Source organism: Prosopis cineraria, unplaced genomic scaffold (assembly GCF_029017545.1).
Source record: "Prosopis cineraria cultivar Desert tree isolate PC_DT_omini unplaced genomic scaffold, ASM2901754v1 PC8, whole genome shotgun sequence".
NCBI lineage: Eukaryota > Viridiplantae > Streptophyta > Magnoliopsida > Fabales > Fabaceae > Prosopis > Prosopis cineraria.
In genome coordinates, this window is record NW_026555339.1 from 34,186,944 (window position 1) to 34,200,590 (window position 13,647).

At 32.8% G+C, this 13,647-nt stretch overlaps 2 protein-coding genes across 2 annotated transcripts; one reads left to right on the forward strand and one right to left on the reverse strand.

The window, feature by feature from the left end:
* Nucleotides 1-307: 307 nt before the first annotated feature.
* LOC129317603 (uncharacterized) lies at nt 308-4,940 on the reverse strand. The gene is made up of 4 exons (XM_054961932.1): nt 4,288-4,940; nt 1,698-1,809; nt 1,414-1,572; nt 308-633 (listed from the first exon to the last, which is right to left on the reverse strand). Exons 1-2 carry the CDS (start codon nt 4,709-4,711, stop codon nt 1,775-1,777), a joined length of 459 nt encoding a protein of 152 aa, XP_054817907.1. The 5' UTR covers nt 4,712-4,940; the 3' UTR covers nt 308-633; nt 1,414-1,572; nt 1,698-1,774.
* Nucleotides 4,941-5,311: 371 nt separating this feature from the next.
* Nucleotides 5,312-12,895, forward strand: LOC129317602 (NAD(P)H-dependent 6'-deoxychalcone synthase-like). The gene is made up of 4 exons (XM_054961931.1): nt 5,312-5,738; nt 6,446-6,689; nt 12,319-12,498; nt 12,620-12,895. Exons 1-4 carry the CDS (start codon nt 5,407-5,409, stop codon nt 12,818-12,820), a joined length of 957 nt encoding a protein of 318 aa, XP_054817906.1. The 5' UTR covers nt 5,312-5,406; the 3' UTR covers nt 12,821-12,895.
* Nucleotides 12,896-13,647: the final 752 nt, after the last annotated feature.

A 13,647-nucleotide genomic window follows, 5' to 3' on the forward strand; every position in this document is an offset into this window, starting at 1 on the left:
TTATTATATAAAGACATATTAAGAATTTTATACAATTTTATTTCTTTAACTTTTTTTCTATACTGATATTAATGATATTCGTGAAACTGATTTATTAAAAAAAATTGAAGGAGTATAGATAAACTTAAAAATCAATGAAATATACTCCCTCCGGTCCTATTTATAAGTCATATCTACCAACCTCACCAATACCAATGCAACAACATTATAAAGAATATTTATAAATGAAATTCCAAAATTACCCTTCAAATAAAAAACTACAAAAATCCAAACAATATAATATTATTTTCTAAATAATTCTCTCTCATAGTACTGTACAAAAAAGTCTGTCAGTCAAATAAAGTCAGTAAAACAAAGGCTGTCATCTGTACTTGGCGGGAAGGCCAAAATGAAATTGGTGGGAGGGGAATTTTTGGCCAGTTACATTCTTATAAAAATGACAGAAAAAGCAAATTGAACAAAAGAACAAAAACGCATGAAACTACAATCTTCTTCAGCTTTCCACCACTGCCTTCCACCATGGAAAATTACTGCACACCTTTTGATTTAAATGCTCCAACTGAGGAAGATGGTGGGGACAGCAGCAACAGTTTCTTAGACTTAAATGCTCCTCCCATGTGTGAGAATGTCTACCTAGACAACAATCAAAATGAAAATCCACATGCAATCAATGAAGAAAGAAGTGGTAAGAATATCTATGTTTATGAAATTTAGAGTATTCTCATGTAAAATTTAACTTTCTAGTATCTATGTTCAGTTGTTGAGAAGAATAAAGCTATCCAAATATAATTTACTTAAGAGTAATAATCACTTTTCATACTTTTTAAACATTTCAAGGCCCTTTAATACCTCAGCCAGCCTATCACAGATATTCACATGCTTATTAAGAAAGTAAATGTCCATATCAGAAATATTAAAAGCTTTTTAAACATCCCAAGGCCCCTTAATACCTCAGCTAACGTGCTTATTGACAGCTTTTCACATGCATTGTAACATACTAAAGACTTTAAATTACAGATCAATCAAGATATCTTCATAGTTTATGCAAGGAAACTAATATATACATCAAGTTATAGCACTATAAATGTTCGTTCAAATATTTAAAAGAGACCCAGCGTAAAAGTGCTAAAATGTTATAAGGAAAAATAAAATTCATAAATTTTGAATATGGGCAAACAAACAGGAAACTTGCAGAAGGAAAATTTGAATATTTAAAACATTTAGTTATAACAAATTAGCCAGACAAAATGCAACAGATGTTAAAAATTAATATTAATATGAACAGTATACTTATAATAAAAACAGAAGTATATTATCAAAAAGAAGAAGAAGTAAACATTTTCTATATGAAAGTTTCCTCAATGCAAACTATGGACCCTATTTTTTCTTTAGAGGAAATTCTAATAAAGTTACCTGATTGCCTTGGGAGGAAGCACTAATAGAGTCCAATCCAGCTGCTACTTTCTCAACAACTGCCTTGTCCGATGATTTTTTTCTTGAGGGAGTTGTAATTTAAAGAAGCTAGAGAGCTTGTCTTGAGGGAGTTGTAATTTAAAGCGCTTAATACCACATCTGTAATTTAAAGTACTTCCATTAAATCCTAGGTGACAAGTAATTCAGAACAGAAAACCTTTTTTCATAACAAAGAGAAATATCTAGGCTTTAATTTTTGATAATAGAAGTTGCAGCTGCCATACCTTAAACTGGCAGCAAAGTAGCAGAGTCATTGGCTTGATTTTCTTGTTTTGCTTTTTTGAGACTCTTAACATTAAGCTCAAGATGGATTTTCTTCTTTAACATCTTCATCACCTACAACATTACAAATTGTTTGATCAGTTGAATACATGCGAATCCCATATAATTGAATGAAACTCTCTTACTATGTTCCTTGAAAATAAAGGTTATTTTCATTGAACAAGTGTAAGAGCTAGAAGATTAACTTATTCACTGTATATTAAGTCATGCACACAGAATTTTATATTTTATATAGAAAGTAGGGTGCACATAAACTTGTATAGACTTTTAATATCTAGTATCAATACACTCTTGAAACAGAGACAGATATAGGAGGCAATACAATTGAATCATCAAGGCAGCCACCATGTAAAAGAAGGTTCTTGTCAAATGAAGAACGTGTAGCCATTTGTAAGATTTTGTTACACTCAAGTTGTGGAGGTAAATTGAGCAGCAGTACAACAAGAGAAATAGCTTCAGCATACTCAGTTTCAATGAGAGTGATTCGACGCATTTGGAATCAAGTTAAGGAAACAGGTGATGCAACTCATAGAAAGACAAATAGGTGTGGAAGAAAGGGACATAATGTGAACATGGAACAAGTCATGGCAATTCCTTTACAGCAAAGAACTACTTATAGGTCTCTTGCAAGTGCGTTAGGGGTTAATAAGACATCATTGATCAGACTAAAGAAAAAAGGAGTTCTATGGCGCCATACTAGTGCAATCAAACCACATTTGAAGGAGCAAAACATGCTTGCTAGATTGAGGTGGTGTTTGTCCATGCTAGAACAAGAAAGCATACCAAATGATCCAACTTTTCAATCAATACACAATATAATCCATATTGATGAAAAATGGTTTTACATGACAAAGAAATCCCAGACCTACTACTTGGCAATAGGGGAAGAGCCACCACATCGAACATGCAAAAACAAGAATTATGTTGGTAAGGTTATGTTCCTAGTTGCTGTGGCTAGACCTAGATTTGATGCACAAGGAAATGAAATTTTTTCTGGGAAGATTGGGTTGTTTTCATTTGTTATAAAAGAGGCAGCAAGGAGAAGGAGTGCAAACAGGAGCAGAGGCACAATGGAAACAAAACCAATCACGTCAATTACAAAAGAAGTGATGAAATCTTTCTTAATTGACAAGGTGTTACCAGAAATCAAAGCCAAATGGCCAACAAGCCATGCAAGTGAAACCATTTATGTTCAACAAGATAATGCTCCTTGTCACATTCATGATAGTGATGTGGACTTTCGTATGGCAGCAAGTGATGGTGGGTTTGATATTTGCTTGATTTCCCAACCCCCAAATTCCCCTGATTTGAACATTTTAGATCTTGGTTATTTTAGAGCAATTCAAGCACTACAACACCAAGAAACGCCTAAAACTATAGATGACCTTGTCAAGGCTGTAGAGAAGTCATTTGAAGTTTACACATCCAAGCAATTGAATAGGATCTTCCTCACACTACAAGCTATTATGATTGACATTATGAAGGACAAAGGTTCAAACAAGTATAAGCAAGGTCATTTGAAGAAGGATATGATAGAAAGAAGAGGTGACTTGCCTAATCAACTTAAGTGTAATCCCTACCTAATTGAAGAAGTTTTGGAGCACTTAGCACAAGTGGATAGATGATTGAGATTAAAGGGTGGATGTTTCTATGCATCCTCTATGTTTTGGTGATTAATATTTTGTGTTACAATTTGTTATGTCAATTGCAACACATAATATTAACAGTTAATATTTTGTAATAGATGCTATTGGCAATGAAAAATGATGTCAAACAACCCCTAATCATAAAAGAATAAAACTGATCAAAGTTAAACAATATTAAACAAAGAACCCTTGATCATAAATTTATTTTGTAAAGAAATAGTATTCATTTTGTAAACAAAGAACCCTGATCATAAAAGGAATAATATTTTGTAATCAATTTATTTTTTTTCTAATAGATGTTAAACAAAGAATATAAAGGAAGAAACTAATCTAAGTGATGAAAATCTGAAGCAATTGATGCAAGAGAAATTAATTCACTGCTATTGCTTGCTCAATCAATAAAACAACCCCTGTTTCACCATATTTCACAATAATACAGCTTATGAAAAAAACAAACTTATTATCAAACAATGGAGACATTTTTACCTTTTCTCCCTTCGGCCCTCCCCATTTTGATTCTAAAATGTAACTCGGACAACCTCTTACACAGTCACAATTATATTTTTTGGTGACAAATCTATAATTATATTTAACACAAAGCTACCATACTTAGTTTAGCTGCCAGTAGCCAGGGGCTTAAGTAGTTCACAGAAATCTCATGTTTAATATTAGTAGGATCATAACAGGGTACGAACAAAATATTGTAGATTACCACAATAGGATTAACACAATATAATATCATCATCCATCAGGCCGTGAGCATCCCAGACCTACTCCTTAATCAGCATAAGCTTAAATTCTAGATTAACCCAAATTACACAAAAGGTATAGAAATTTAAGACAAATCAGAGCATATAATGTAAAGTATCATACACAAATCGCTTACGGTCTTTCTCTTCCTCAGTCAGATGTGCATAGTCTTCCTCAGGGAATGGAAACTTGTTCAAGTCGAAAGGGTAGACTATGTTCTTCTTTTCACTTGCTTTTGTAAACTCCAGCACTGCATCGCCGTCACTCACGTCTTCACCATCCTCGACTGCCTCTTCGTTCAAATCAAACGAGTGAGCTTTCTTCACACGCACAGCCTCAGCGAAGTTAGAAGATGTGAAGGAAGAACCAATCGGACGAGGAGCCCTCAAAATCTTTCGACTCAGAGAGTTTACCTCTCCACAAAACTCGAGCGGCCGTAAATCTTCTTCCCCAGTAAGAGAATCGTCCACTACGCATGCCATTAGCTGATCCCACGACAGACCCTCAAAACGCTCCTCCATCGGACTTGAACGGCGAGATCCAGAGATATTGGACACCATAAAATGATCGGCGACACTTGTGCGAATAACAGCAGAAAAGGAATTGCAACAGAGGAACAATAAGCTCGGCGGCGACAACGAAAGAGGCGATCGACGAAAACCGAGCGAAGATGGTGAGAGAAAAGGACGAAGACAGGGTGAGAGAAAAGGACGAAGACACGGTGAGACAGGACGCCAGTGAAATGTTAGGGCAGCCGAACGAAGATGAGTAAAGTAGCCAGGGATATTTTCGGAATTTTACTTTAAAATGGGAAGCCTTTACCTGTCAGTGCCTTATAATGGGGACCAGATATCTCTTCAAAAATTGGTCTTATAATACGGACCGGAGGGAGTATTAACAATAATTCATAAATAATTTTAAAATAGCATGAGATTGTAGCAAAGTAGTTATGAAACTGACATACAAGACTAAAGGCACAATCATTGAGAAGGATGATGGGACATGCGCGGCACCAAAGTATTTAAATAATGCATATCCGAAGAAAAAAACAGTAAAGTAGAAAAAGTGGAATCTCCATTCAATTTTGGCTCAATTATGAAACCCTTTTGGGACGTACAGTAATAATCCAATTTAAATTAAACTAATTATAAAGCATAACTATCTTTCTCGCGTGACAATTTGCTCTTGTAACTTAAACAGCTAGTTTTCAACCCCTGTATAAACATATATACCCCTTTTGCATCTGTCAATAAAGATGTATAATCTGGCCATGTCAGCAGCAAGTATCCCTCGTCTAACGCTCTCCGGCGGCAACCGTGGCATGCCAGTAATCGGCCTGGGCACGGCGGCTGATTCACCGGGGAAGGACAGCACCAAAGGGGCAGTGATAGAGGCTATCAAAGTTGGGTACACACACTTTGATACAGCTTCAGTGTGTGGATCCGAAGAGTTTGTTGGAGAAGGCATAGTTGAAGCGCTTCAGCTTGGCCTCATCAACTCCAGAGACGACCTCTTCATCACTTCTAAGCTCTGGTGCAGTGATAATCATCCTCTTCATGTTATTCCTGCTTTACAGAGATCACTTCGGTGAGAAGTTTAATTACTAATACTTCTTTAAACTTGATCACTTTTTGATGCAAGAATTGCTGAGAAAATTGTTATTCTCTTGTCCTTAAGATATGGCAAATTTAACATAAGGCAAAATTTCCTGTCCTTGATATAAAGCAAATTTAAACTCATTTTTTTAAATTTTACCTCTTGTTTATTTATTATAGATTAAATTCTTAAACAATAATTTATTATACTACTTTCATGCCAATTTATAAAATATTTTTGAAAGATCAAATTAAATATTTTAAAATATAAGACACTTCGATAAAATTAAGGTTTCATTAATAAATTTTTTTAATATTATCCTTCTTATTATATTCTCTCTCTTTTTAATATTTTTTTACAAATGAAATAGTAAATGAAGGATATTTTTAGAAGTTTATATTTTTATCTTAAAAAAATAAAGTTATACATTATATTTAATTAATGAAATTTATTGCTGTGTAATTTTATTTAAAAGCTTGTTATAAATTGAGATGTAGGGAGTATTTATTAGTTGTAACGAAAGACAAAACTGATTATTTAATTAACAATTGTAAGATATAACTATCATTTTTCAATTAATGTAAAGTTGATTAGGTTTGTCTTACATTAAAGATTAGAAAGAGCGCTTCTTAACAAAATGAACATTATTACTGAGACAAGTTTGACCTCGTGGTGTTAATAATAATTTATGCTTGCAGGTCTCTGAGATTAGAATATCTGGATCTCTATTTGATCCACTTTCCCCTCAGTGCTAAACCTGGGAATTTGAAATTCCCATTCGACCAAAACGAGGTAGTTCCATTTGATATGAAGGGCGAATGGGCTGCAATGGAAGAATGCAAGAAGATGGGACTCACAAAATCCGTTGGAGTCAGTAATTTCTCCACCAAGAAGCTTCAAAGTCTTCTTTCTTTCGCTACCATTCCTCCTTCTGTCAATCAAGTAAGACGGCACATTTTTCAATCCTTCTTCATGTTACAGCTAATTAATCTTCAAGCTATGCATTGTCCACTACTACAAAATAAGTTTACAGAAATGTTCTTTTTTGACCTTAGAGAGCGCTTTTGAATCGCTCCCATATCAAGCGTTTCGAAATGTACAGGAGCGCTTAAAAAAAGCGCTCCTGTATGTACGCTATATAAGAATGCTTTTAGAAAAGTGCTCCCGTAAGAGAGCTCCAGTTTATAAGGGCACACGTCATGTACGGGAGCGCTCCTATAGGAGCGCTCCCGTATGCTAACACCTTACCGAAGCGCTCTTTAAAAGAGCACTCCTATATGCCCCCATACAGGAGCACTCTTTATAGGAGCGCTCCGGTATGCTAACAACTTATCGGAGTTCGGAAGAGCTCTTCCGGAGCGCTTAAGTACGAGCGCTCCGAAGGTATTTTTAAATTTTTTACAATATTTTATATATATTAATTAGGAGCGTTATCTTATTGAGAAACCTGACACACAGGAGCACTTATTTAGAAAAACGCTCCGGTAAATTCTGCATTCACATTTTAGAGCGCTTATTTAAAAAACGCTCCTAAATACCTACTCCTAAAGATATATTCTATAGTAGTAGTCAAACTCTTTATATTAAATATACTCAAGAATGACTACTTCACCAAAGATAAGTTAAGTTACTTGATTAGATATAGGGAAAATGACAATCAAGTCCCAAAAGACTAATTTTATACTAGTTAAGTTCCAAGTAATTCTAAAAGGCCAATGAAGTCCCAGAGTCCTTAAGTGGTATTTTGGTGTCACGGAAAAAGACTGAAACACCCTTCTTCTCAAGTAATTGTTAAATGCTCATTTTCTTCTCTGCCGGAACGAGATCCTATGTAGGACGAGCTCTCATCTCTGCTTAGTTTCTTCTCTGCCTTGCTAATGAGTTCCTATGTGTGCGACGAGCTCTCTTCTGATCTTCTTTGCCTTACCGAGGAGCTATTTCAATTGATTGATCAGAGGAAAGCTTCTCTGCCCTAGCATGAGCTCTTTCGATTGATTGACCGTAGGAAAGCTTTTCTTCCTCAATGAAAGCTGTTTTGATTGATTTGTTGGTACATTGCTTCTCATCTGTGTCTATTCTCATCTTGTCATCTTTGTATATTACTCCTCGTCTCTTCTCTGTTTTCTCTTTGCCCTTTCTTGAAAGTCAGTATGTTATTCGTGTGCTTCTGTCTTCTTGCATAAGTTATGGTTTTCTATTGATTTCACATAACCTTTGCGTCTATTACTGTTTATGTTTTGTCTGACTATCCTTAAGCTTCCTGCATACTCTGGCTTCAGACATGAGTTCTCTAAGTTGGAAGAAGTATGTATGAATCTTTCAACAGCAAAATTTTTAGTTTCTGTGTTTTCTATATTGGAATTGAGCTTGGGGATATTTGATTTGGCTGATGAACTTTGGTTCTATATCATATTTAAGAGCCAATCACAGTTAAATGCAAAAAACAAAGTTACAGAAGCAAGCTACAGGATGCAAGGATCTTGTAAAGGGTTCTATCCCATGATAGAGCAGTAGGTTAGCAACTTTTACATGTGTGAAATTGCAAAAAAGAATGACAGGGGAACCATTTAATCTGATGATGGGTACATGTGCAGCCTTCTACTTTATCTAACCATAAATATCAGTACTTCATATCCCTTTCAAGCACATTTCAAGCAGGCTTAAAATTGCCATTAGTCCTATTGTTACTTTTGTCTGTCATTAGCAGAAACTAAGGCTAGTAACGTGTTTACTTGCTGAGACCATAAGTTATTGCTTATTTTATGTAGTTTTTGGTTGACAATCAGTTTTGTGGATACACAAATTAGAGATAAATTAAGTGTTTGACATGTGTTTTACATGAAATTTGACTGCAAATGCTTATCAAATTAGAAGAAGTTGAATATGATTTTAGCCCATTATACATATACATGCACACATACATAGATATATACATATCTGCTTTATTAGTATATTGTCATAAATTCAAAATCAAATAAAAATATTTTAATATTTAATAAAATGTCTTCCAAATCATGAAGTGTGAATTACATTCCATGTCATTCAGAAGTTGTTATCACTACAATTGTGATGTAATGGTAGCTCTATAAATAAGTTTAACATAATCAATATCATACCCCATTAGTTACTCATTTTTCATCTTCTAGGATTTCTTGTAAGAACAACATGATATGCCTTCTTAAATAGAAGAAAAGCTTGTCAGTTAGCCATATAGTAATTTTGTGCTATTTTTAAACTAGTTTGTGTTATGAACTCATCATAGTGAATGCGAGTGACTTTATCTAATGGTAATTAGCATTTGATCCTGCTGTTTTGTGTTTTATTAACTTTAAAGTCTATATTAAGATGCAGACTGGTCAATTCATCAGCTTTGCAATGTTGTTATGCAAATAGTTGTTTAAGTGTAGGCTTATGCTTCTATTTAGGTGTTAATTTTTGTAACAGAATATGGCATATCACTATGGTGTTTCCAATTTGAGTAGCATTTTGTAAGACCCGGTTCTTGTTCATATCTTTTAGGCAATCTTCTATGTTTGCTTTGCTTCCTCTTATGTGAGGTTCTAAGTTTGTTACACCAAGAGATAATATGTGCATTGGTACCCTACCCATTTATGATTATAGTAGCCAAACTATGATGAAATACATTGAAATATGAAGAATCTTTTAGGTGGTGTTTGGTACGTGCATTCTTTACATTTGTATTGGAATGATATTTGTAATGATGTGGCTTGGGACTGTAATCACTGCGTATACATGTCCTTTATGTTTAGCTTATCTATAATCACAGTGGCCTAATGTTTTTGAAAATGACCACTATTAGCCCCTTTCTCCTCTCTCATATTTGCCAAAGTTTTAATGAATCCATTAAAAGCCGCTACCCTACATGTTCACTATTCCATGTCAGTGTATATGTATGTGGTGTGTTTTTGGGTGTAACATTTAGCTGAATCTGTTTCATTTGCTTTTGTTGCAGACCAAAAAAAAAGTAATTTGCAACTGAGACACCCAAGAAATTATGGACAACAAGAAAGCTACAACAAAAAAGAAATCTGGATACGACAACTTCAAAAAAGAGTTTCTAAAAAAAATGAAGGAAAATTCAGTGGTTTTATAGAAGCCAATGATTCAATGCGAGTGACAAAAATTATCTATATAACGTGTATTTCCTACCAATTGAAATAGCTAGGCTGTTACTTATATTACTTTAATCATATGGTGATCCAATTCAATGTAACAAATGAATCATGAAATTTTCTAATTTCATTATTATTTTAGGACAAGTGAAGTGATATAAAACACTCTTTGTGACTATCAAGGAAGCTGAACAAGCAACCAAATCAATTATATATAGCCAATGTTGCAACTGTTTGTCAAAATTTTGGGTGGGGTAACTACTGAATTTCTTAAAAAAGTTATTATTCTAGGACAAAGCTCCAGTAATTTGCAACTGAGACACTAAATTTTGCAACTTCGTTAGGAAAATTTTGCAACTGGTACTCAAAATTTTGGATCGAAGAACTATTAAATTCCTACAAGAGTTAAATCTTTTACGACATGGCTCTAGTAATTTGCAACTGAGACACTAAATTTTGGAACTTCTTTGGGAATAATTTATAACTTATACATGAAATTTTGGATCGAAGAACTATTAAATTCTTACAAGAGTTATTCTTTTAGGATAACATTTTAGTATTTTGCAACTGAGACACCAAATTTTGCAAGTTCCTTAGGAATAGTTTGCAACTAATACTCGAAATTTTGGATCGAAGAACTATTAAATTCATAGAAAAGTTAAATCTTTTAGGATAATGTTCCAGTAATTTGTAACTGAGATACCAAATTTTGCAACTTTCTTAGGAACAATTTGCATCTGGTAGTCGATATGTTGGATCGAAGAACTATTAAATTCTTACAAGAGTTATTCTTTTAGGACAATATTCCATTAATTTGCAACTGAAACACCTAATTTTATAACTTTCTTAGGAATAATTTGCAATTGGTACTTGAAATTTTGGATCGAAAAACTATTAAATTCATAGAAAAGTTAAATTTTTTAGGACAACGTTCCAATAATTTACAACTGAGACACCAAATTTTGCAACTTCCTTAGGAAGCATTTGCAGCTGGTACTCGATATTTTGGATCGAGTAACTATTAAATTCTTACAAGAGTTATTCTTTTAGGACAATGTTCCAGTAATTTGCAACTGAGACACTAAGTTTTGCAACTTCCTTAGGAACAATTTGCAACTGGTATTCGAAATTTTGAATTGAAGAACTATTAGATTCTTACAAGAGTTATTCTTTTAGGACAACGTTCCAGTATTTTGTAACTGAGACACCAAATTTTACAACTTCATTAGGAATAATTTGCAACTTGTACATAAAATTTTGGATCGAAGAACTATTTAATTCTTGAACTTGCAAACTTACCAAATTAAAATGTAATAATATATCACTTAGAAACAAGTTACTTTTGATATAAGTGATTTTTGCATCAGTGAGATAGTGAGAACGTTCTATCTTAAAATATGGATACTCGATGATAAATTCTTACACTTTCAGTTGCAAAATGTCGAATCTTCATGCCAAATTTTTAGAGACGTGAAATAAAAAAAAATCTTTCATGTTCAGTTGCAAAAAAGCGTTCCATCTTCTTCCTTACGAGAGCCGTTTTATAAGAAATCGGACCTTAATGGAGTCAACTTTGTTATTCAGATGCAGAGATTTGCAAAAAAAAAAAAACAATATGTCTAAACGCACCAGCCAAACAAACTCAACAGAGAATAAAGCTTCCTTGAGTCAATAATTATAGGGGCATTTTTGTCTTTTTTATCAGAACTCTGATTTGTGAAAAACAGCATGGGACTTTATTGGCCTTTTAAAATTACTTGGGACTTAACTGATATAAAATTGATCTTTTGGGACTTGATTGTCATTTTCCCTTAGATATATCTTAAATTTTATATATCTGCAATAAGTTACTTTCTAATTACTAGAAATGAGACCTTTCTTCTCAAATATGTACAATATAATGGATACAAGCAGAGATGAATCCTTCTTAGCAACCTGCACAAATAAACAACCCTAAATTACAAAATAATAAAATAATAGAAAAGTTAATTTTAGAAAAATAAAATTACTTTATTATCTATAAAACAAAATAATAAGTAAAATTAACATGCACATGCATGCATGCATACATATTTTGAGATATGACGGAACAGGACATCTCAACAATACTCAACCCCTCAACTTTCTCCTCTCAATGCTATTTTTTTTTCATCCCTTTATGTATGGTCTTGATTTATTTTTGGGTGGAGAGTGACCCATTGCAAACATGATTGTGGATGGAGACAAGGTAATCGGGACTTGGACTCCATAAACATTTTATTATCTATCTTTTAATTATATTAAATATACTTAAAAATTGTCTACATCACCAAAATTTCTTAAGCGATGTGATTAGACATATATTTAAAGTTTTATGTATTCCTAATCTACCTTCTAATAATTACTAGATATATGACTTCTTGCTATAATTAATATGTAAAATATAATAATGGACAAAGGTGGAGATGAATCCTTGTTGGCAGCAGAAGAAGCTTAGAGAATTCTGCAAAGCAAAGGGTATAATCGTCACTGCATATTCTCCTTTAGGAGCCAAAGGAGCAAGTTGGGTTACCAATGAAGTCTTGGACAATGAATTACTAAAAGAGGTTGCTGATGCTCATGGCAAGACTGTTGCGCAGGTACTCCTAGTAATAATGAACATAAATTTAAGTTTCTCTCAGACATGAATTAATGGAATTTTTTATTTGTATAGAATTGATCTGATCAAGTTAATTATCATTTCTGGTTTATTAATAACAGGTATGTCTGAGATGGTTGCATGAGCAAGGAGTGAGTTTTGTGGTCAAGAGTTACAAAAAAGGGAGGATGAAACAAAACTTTCAAGTATTTGATTGGTCACTCACTGAAAGTGACTACCAAAAGATAGCCCAAGTCAAGCAGCATCGCATGAATCACGGTCCTACTACTTCTCTTGAAGATTTATTTGATGGGGAGGCTTAATTAATTATGACCATAAACCGTTTGTTTTCTGCTAGCCATTGCATTTCAATTATTGTTATACGGTTTTTGAGCATGACCGAGGTTTTTTTTTTTTAAAAAAAATTATGTATGCATTTCATGAAGCAAATTTATTTATAAATAAGTTTCATAAAAATAAAAATAATAATTAGGTCCCTGGAAATCTGAGTATAATTTAAAATTAAAATGTAAAAATAATAATTTTTTTGTTAAAAATACATTATATCTATCAAGTAATTTATAACTACTTTATTAGTAATTTATAAATTATCGCTTTCATTTTTGACAATTGTAACTTTATATATCTAATAATTAAACCGATTATACATTAAAAGTTTAATACTAATTGTATAAAACTACCTAATCATTAATTTACAATTATCACTTCAACATTTTATAACTATAACTTCACATATTTAATAGTCATATCGATCATGTGTTATTAACAAAGTTTAACACTGATTATTTATAATTATATTATTAATAATTTACAACTACCATTTTAATATTTTATAACTTTGACTTTATATATTTAATAGTTAAACCGATCGAATGTTACTAATAAAGTTCAACAGTAATTGTTTAAAACTACTTCATTAATAATTTTTATTATCACTTTAACTTTTTATAATTGTAACTTCACATTTATAATAGTTAAACTAATCATGCATTACAAGTAAGATAATATTATTTTCACATCATGATTTCAAATTACATTCAAGTCTTAAAATACATGTAATTTTTAAATTTTGCAGGGCTAATCAATATATTTTTGAATAGAGAGAATGACTGAGAAGTTTCAAGATGAT

Coding starts and splice junctions, on each gene's coding strand:
- LOC129317603 (XM_054961932.1), bottom strand. CDS start 4,711: ATGGTGTCCAATATCTCTGGATCTCGCCGTTCAAGTCCGATGGAGGAG. Junction 1,810..4,287: donor GACTGAGGAAGAGAAAGACC/GTAAGCGATTTG, acceptor GTAATGTTGTAG/GTGATGAAGATGTTAAAGAA.
- LOC129317602 (XM_054961931.1), top strand. CDS start 5,407: ATGTATAATCTGGCCATGTCAGCAGCAAGTATCCCTCGTCTAACGCTC. Junction 5,739..6,445: donor GCTTTACAGAGATCACTTCG/GTGAGAAGTTTA, acceptor TTATGCTTGCAG/GTCTCTGAGATTAGAATATC. Junction 12,499..12,619: donor ATGGCAAGACTGTTGCGCAG/GTACTCCTAGTA, acceptor TATTAATAACAG/GTATGTCTGAGATGGTTGCA.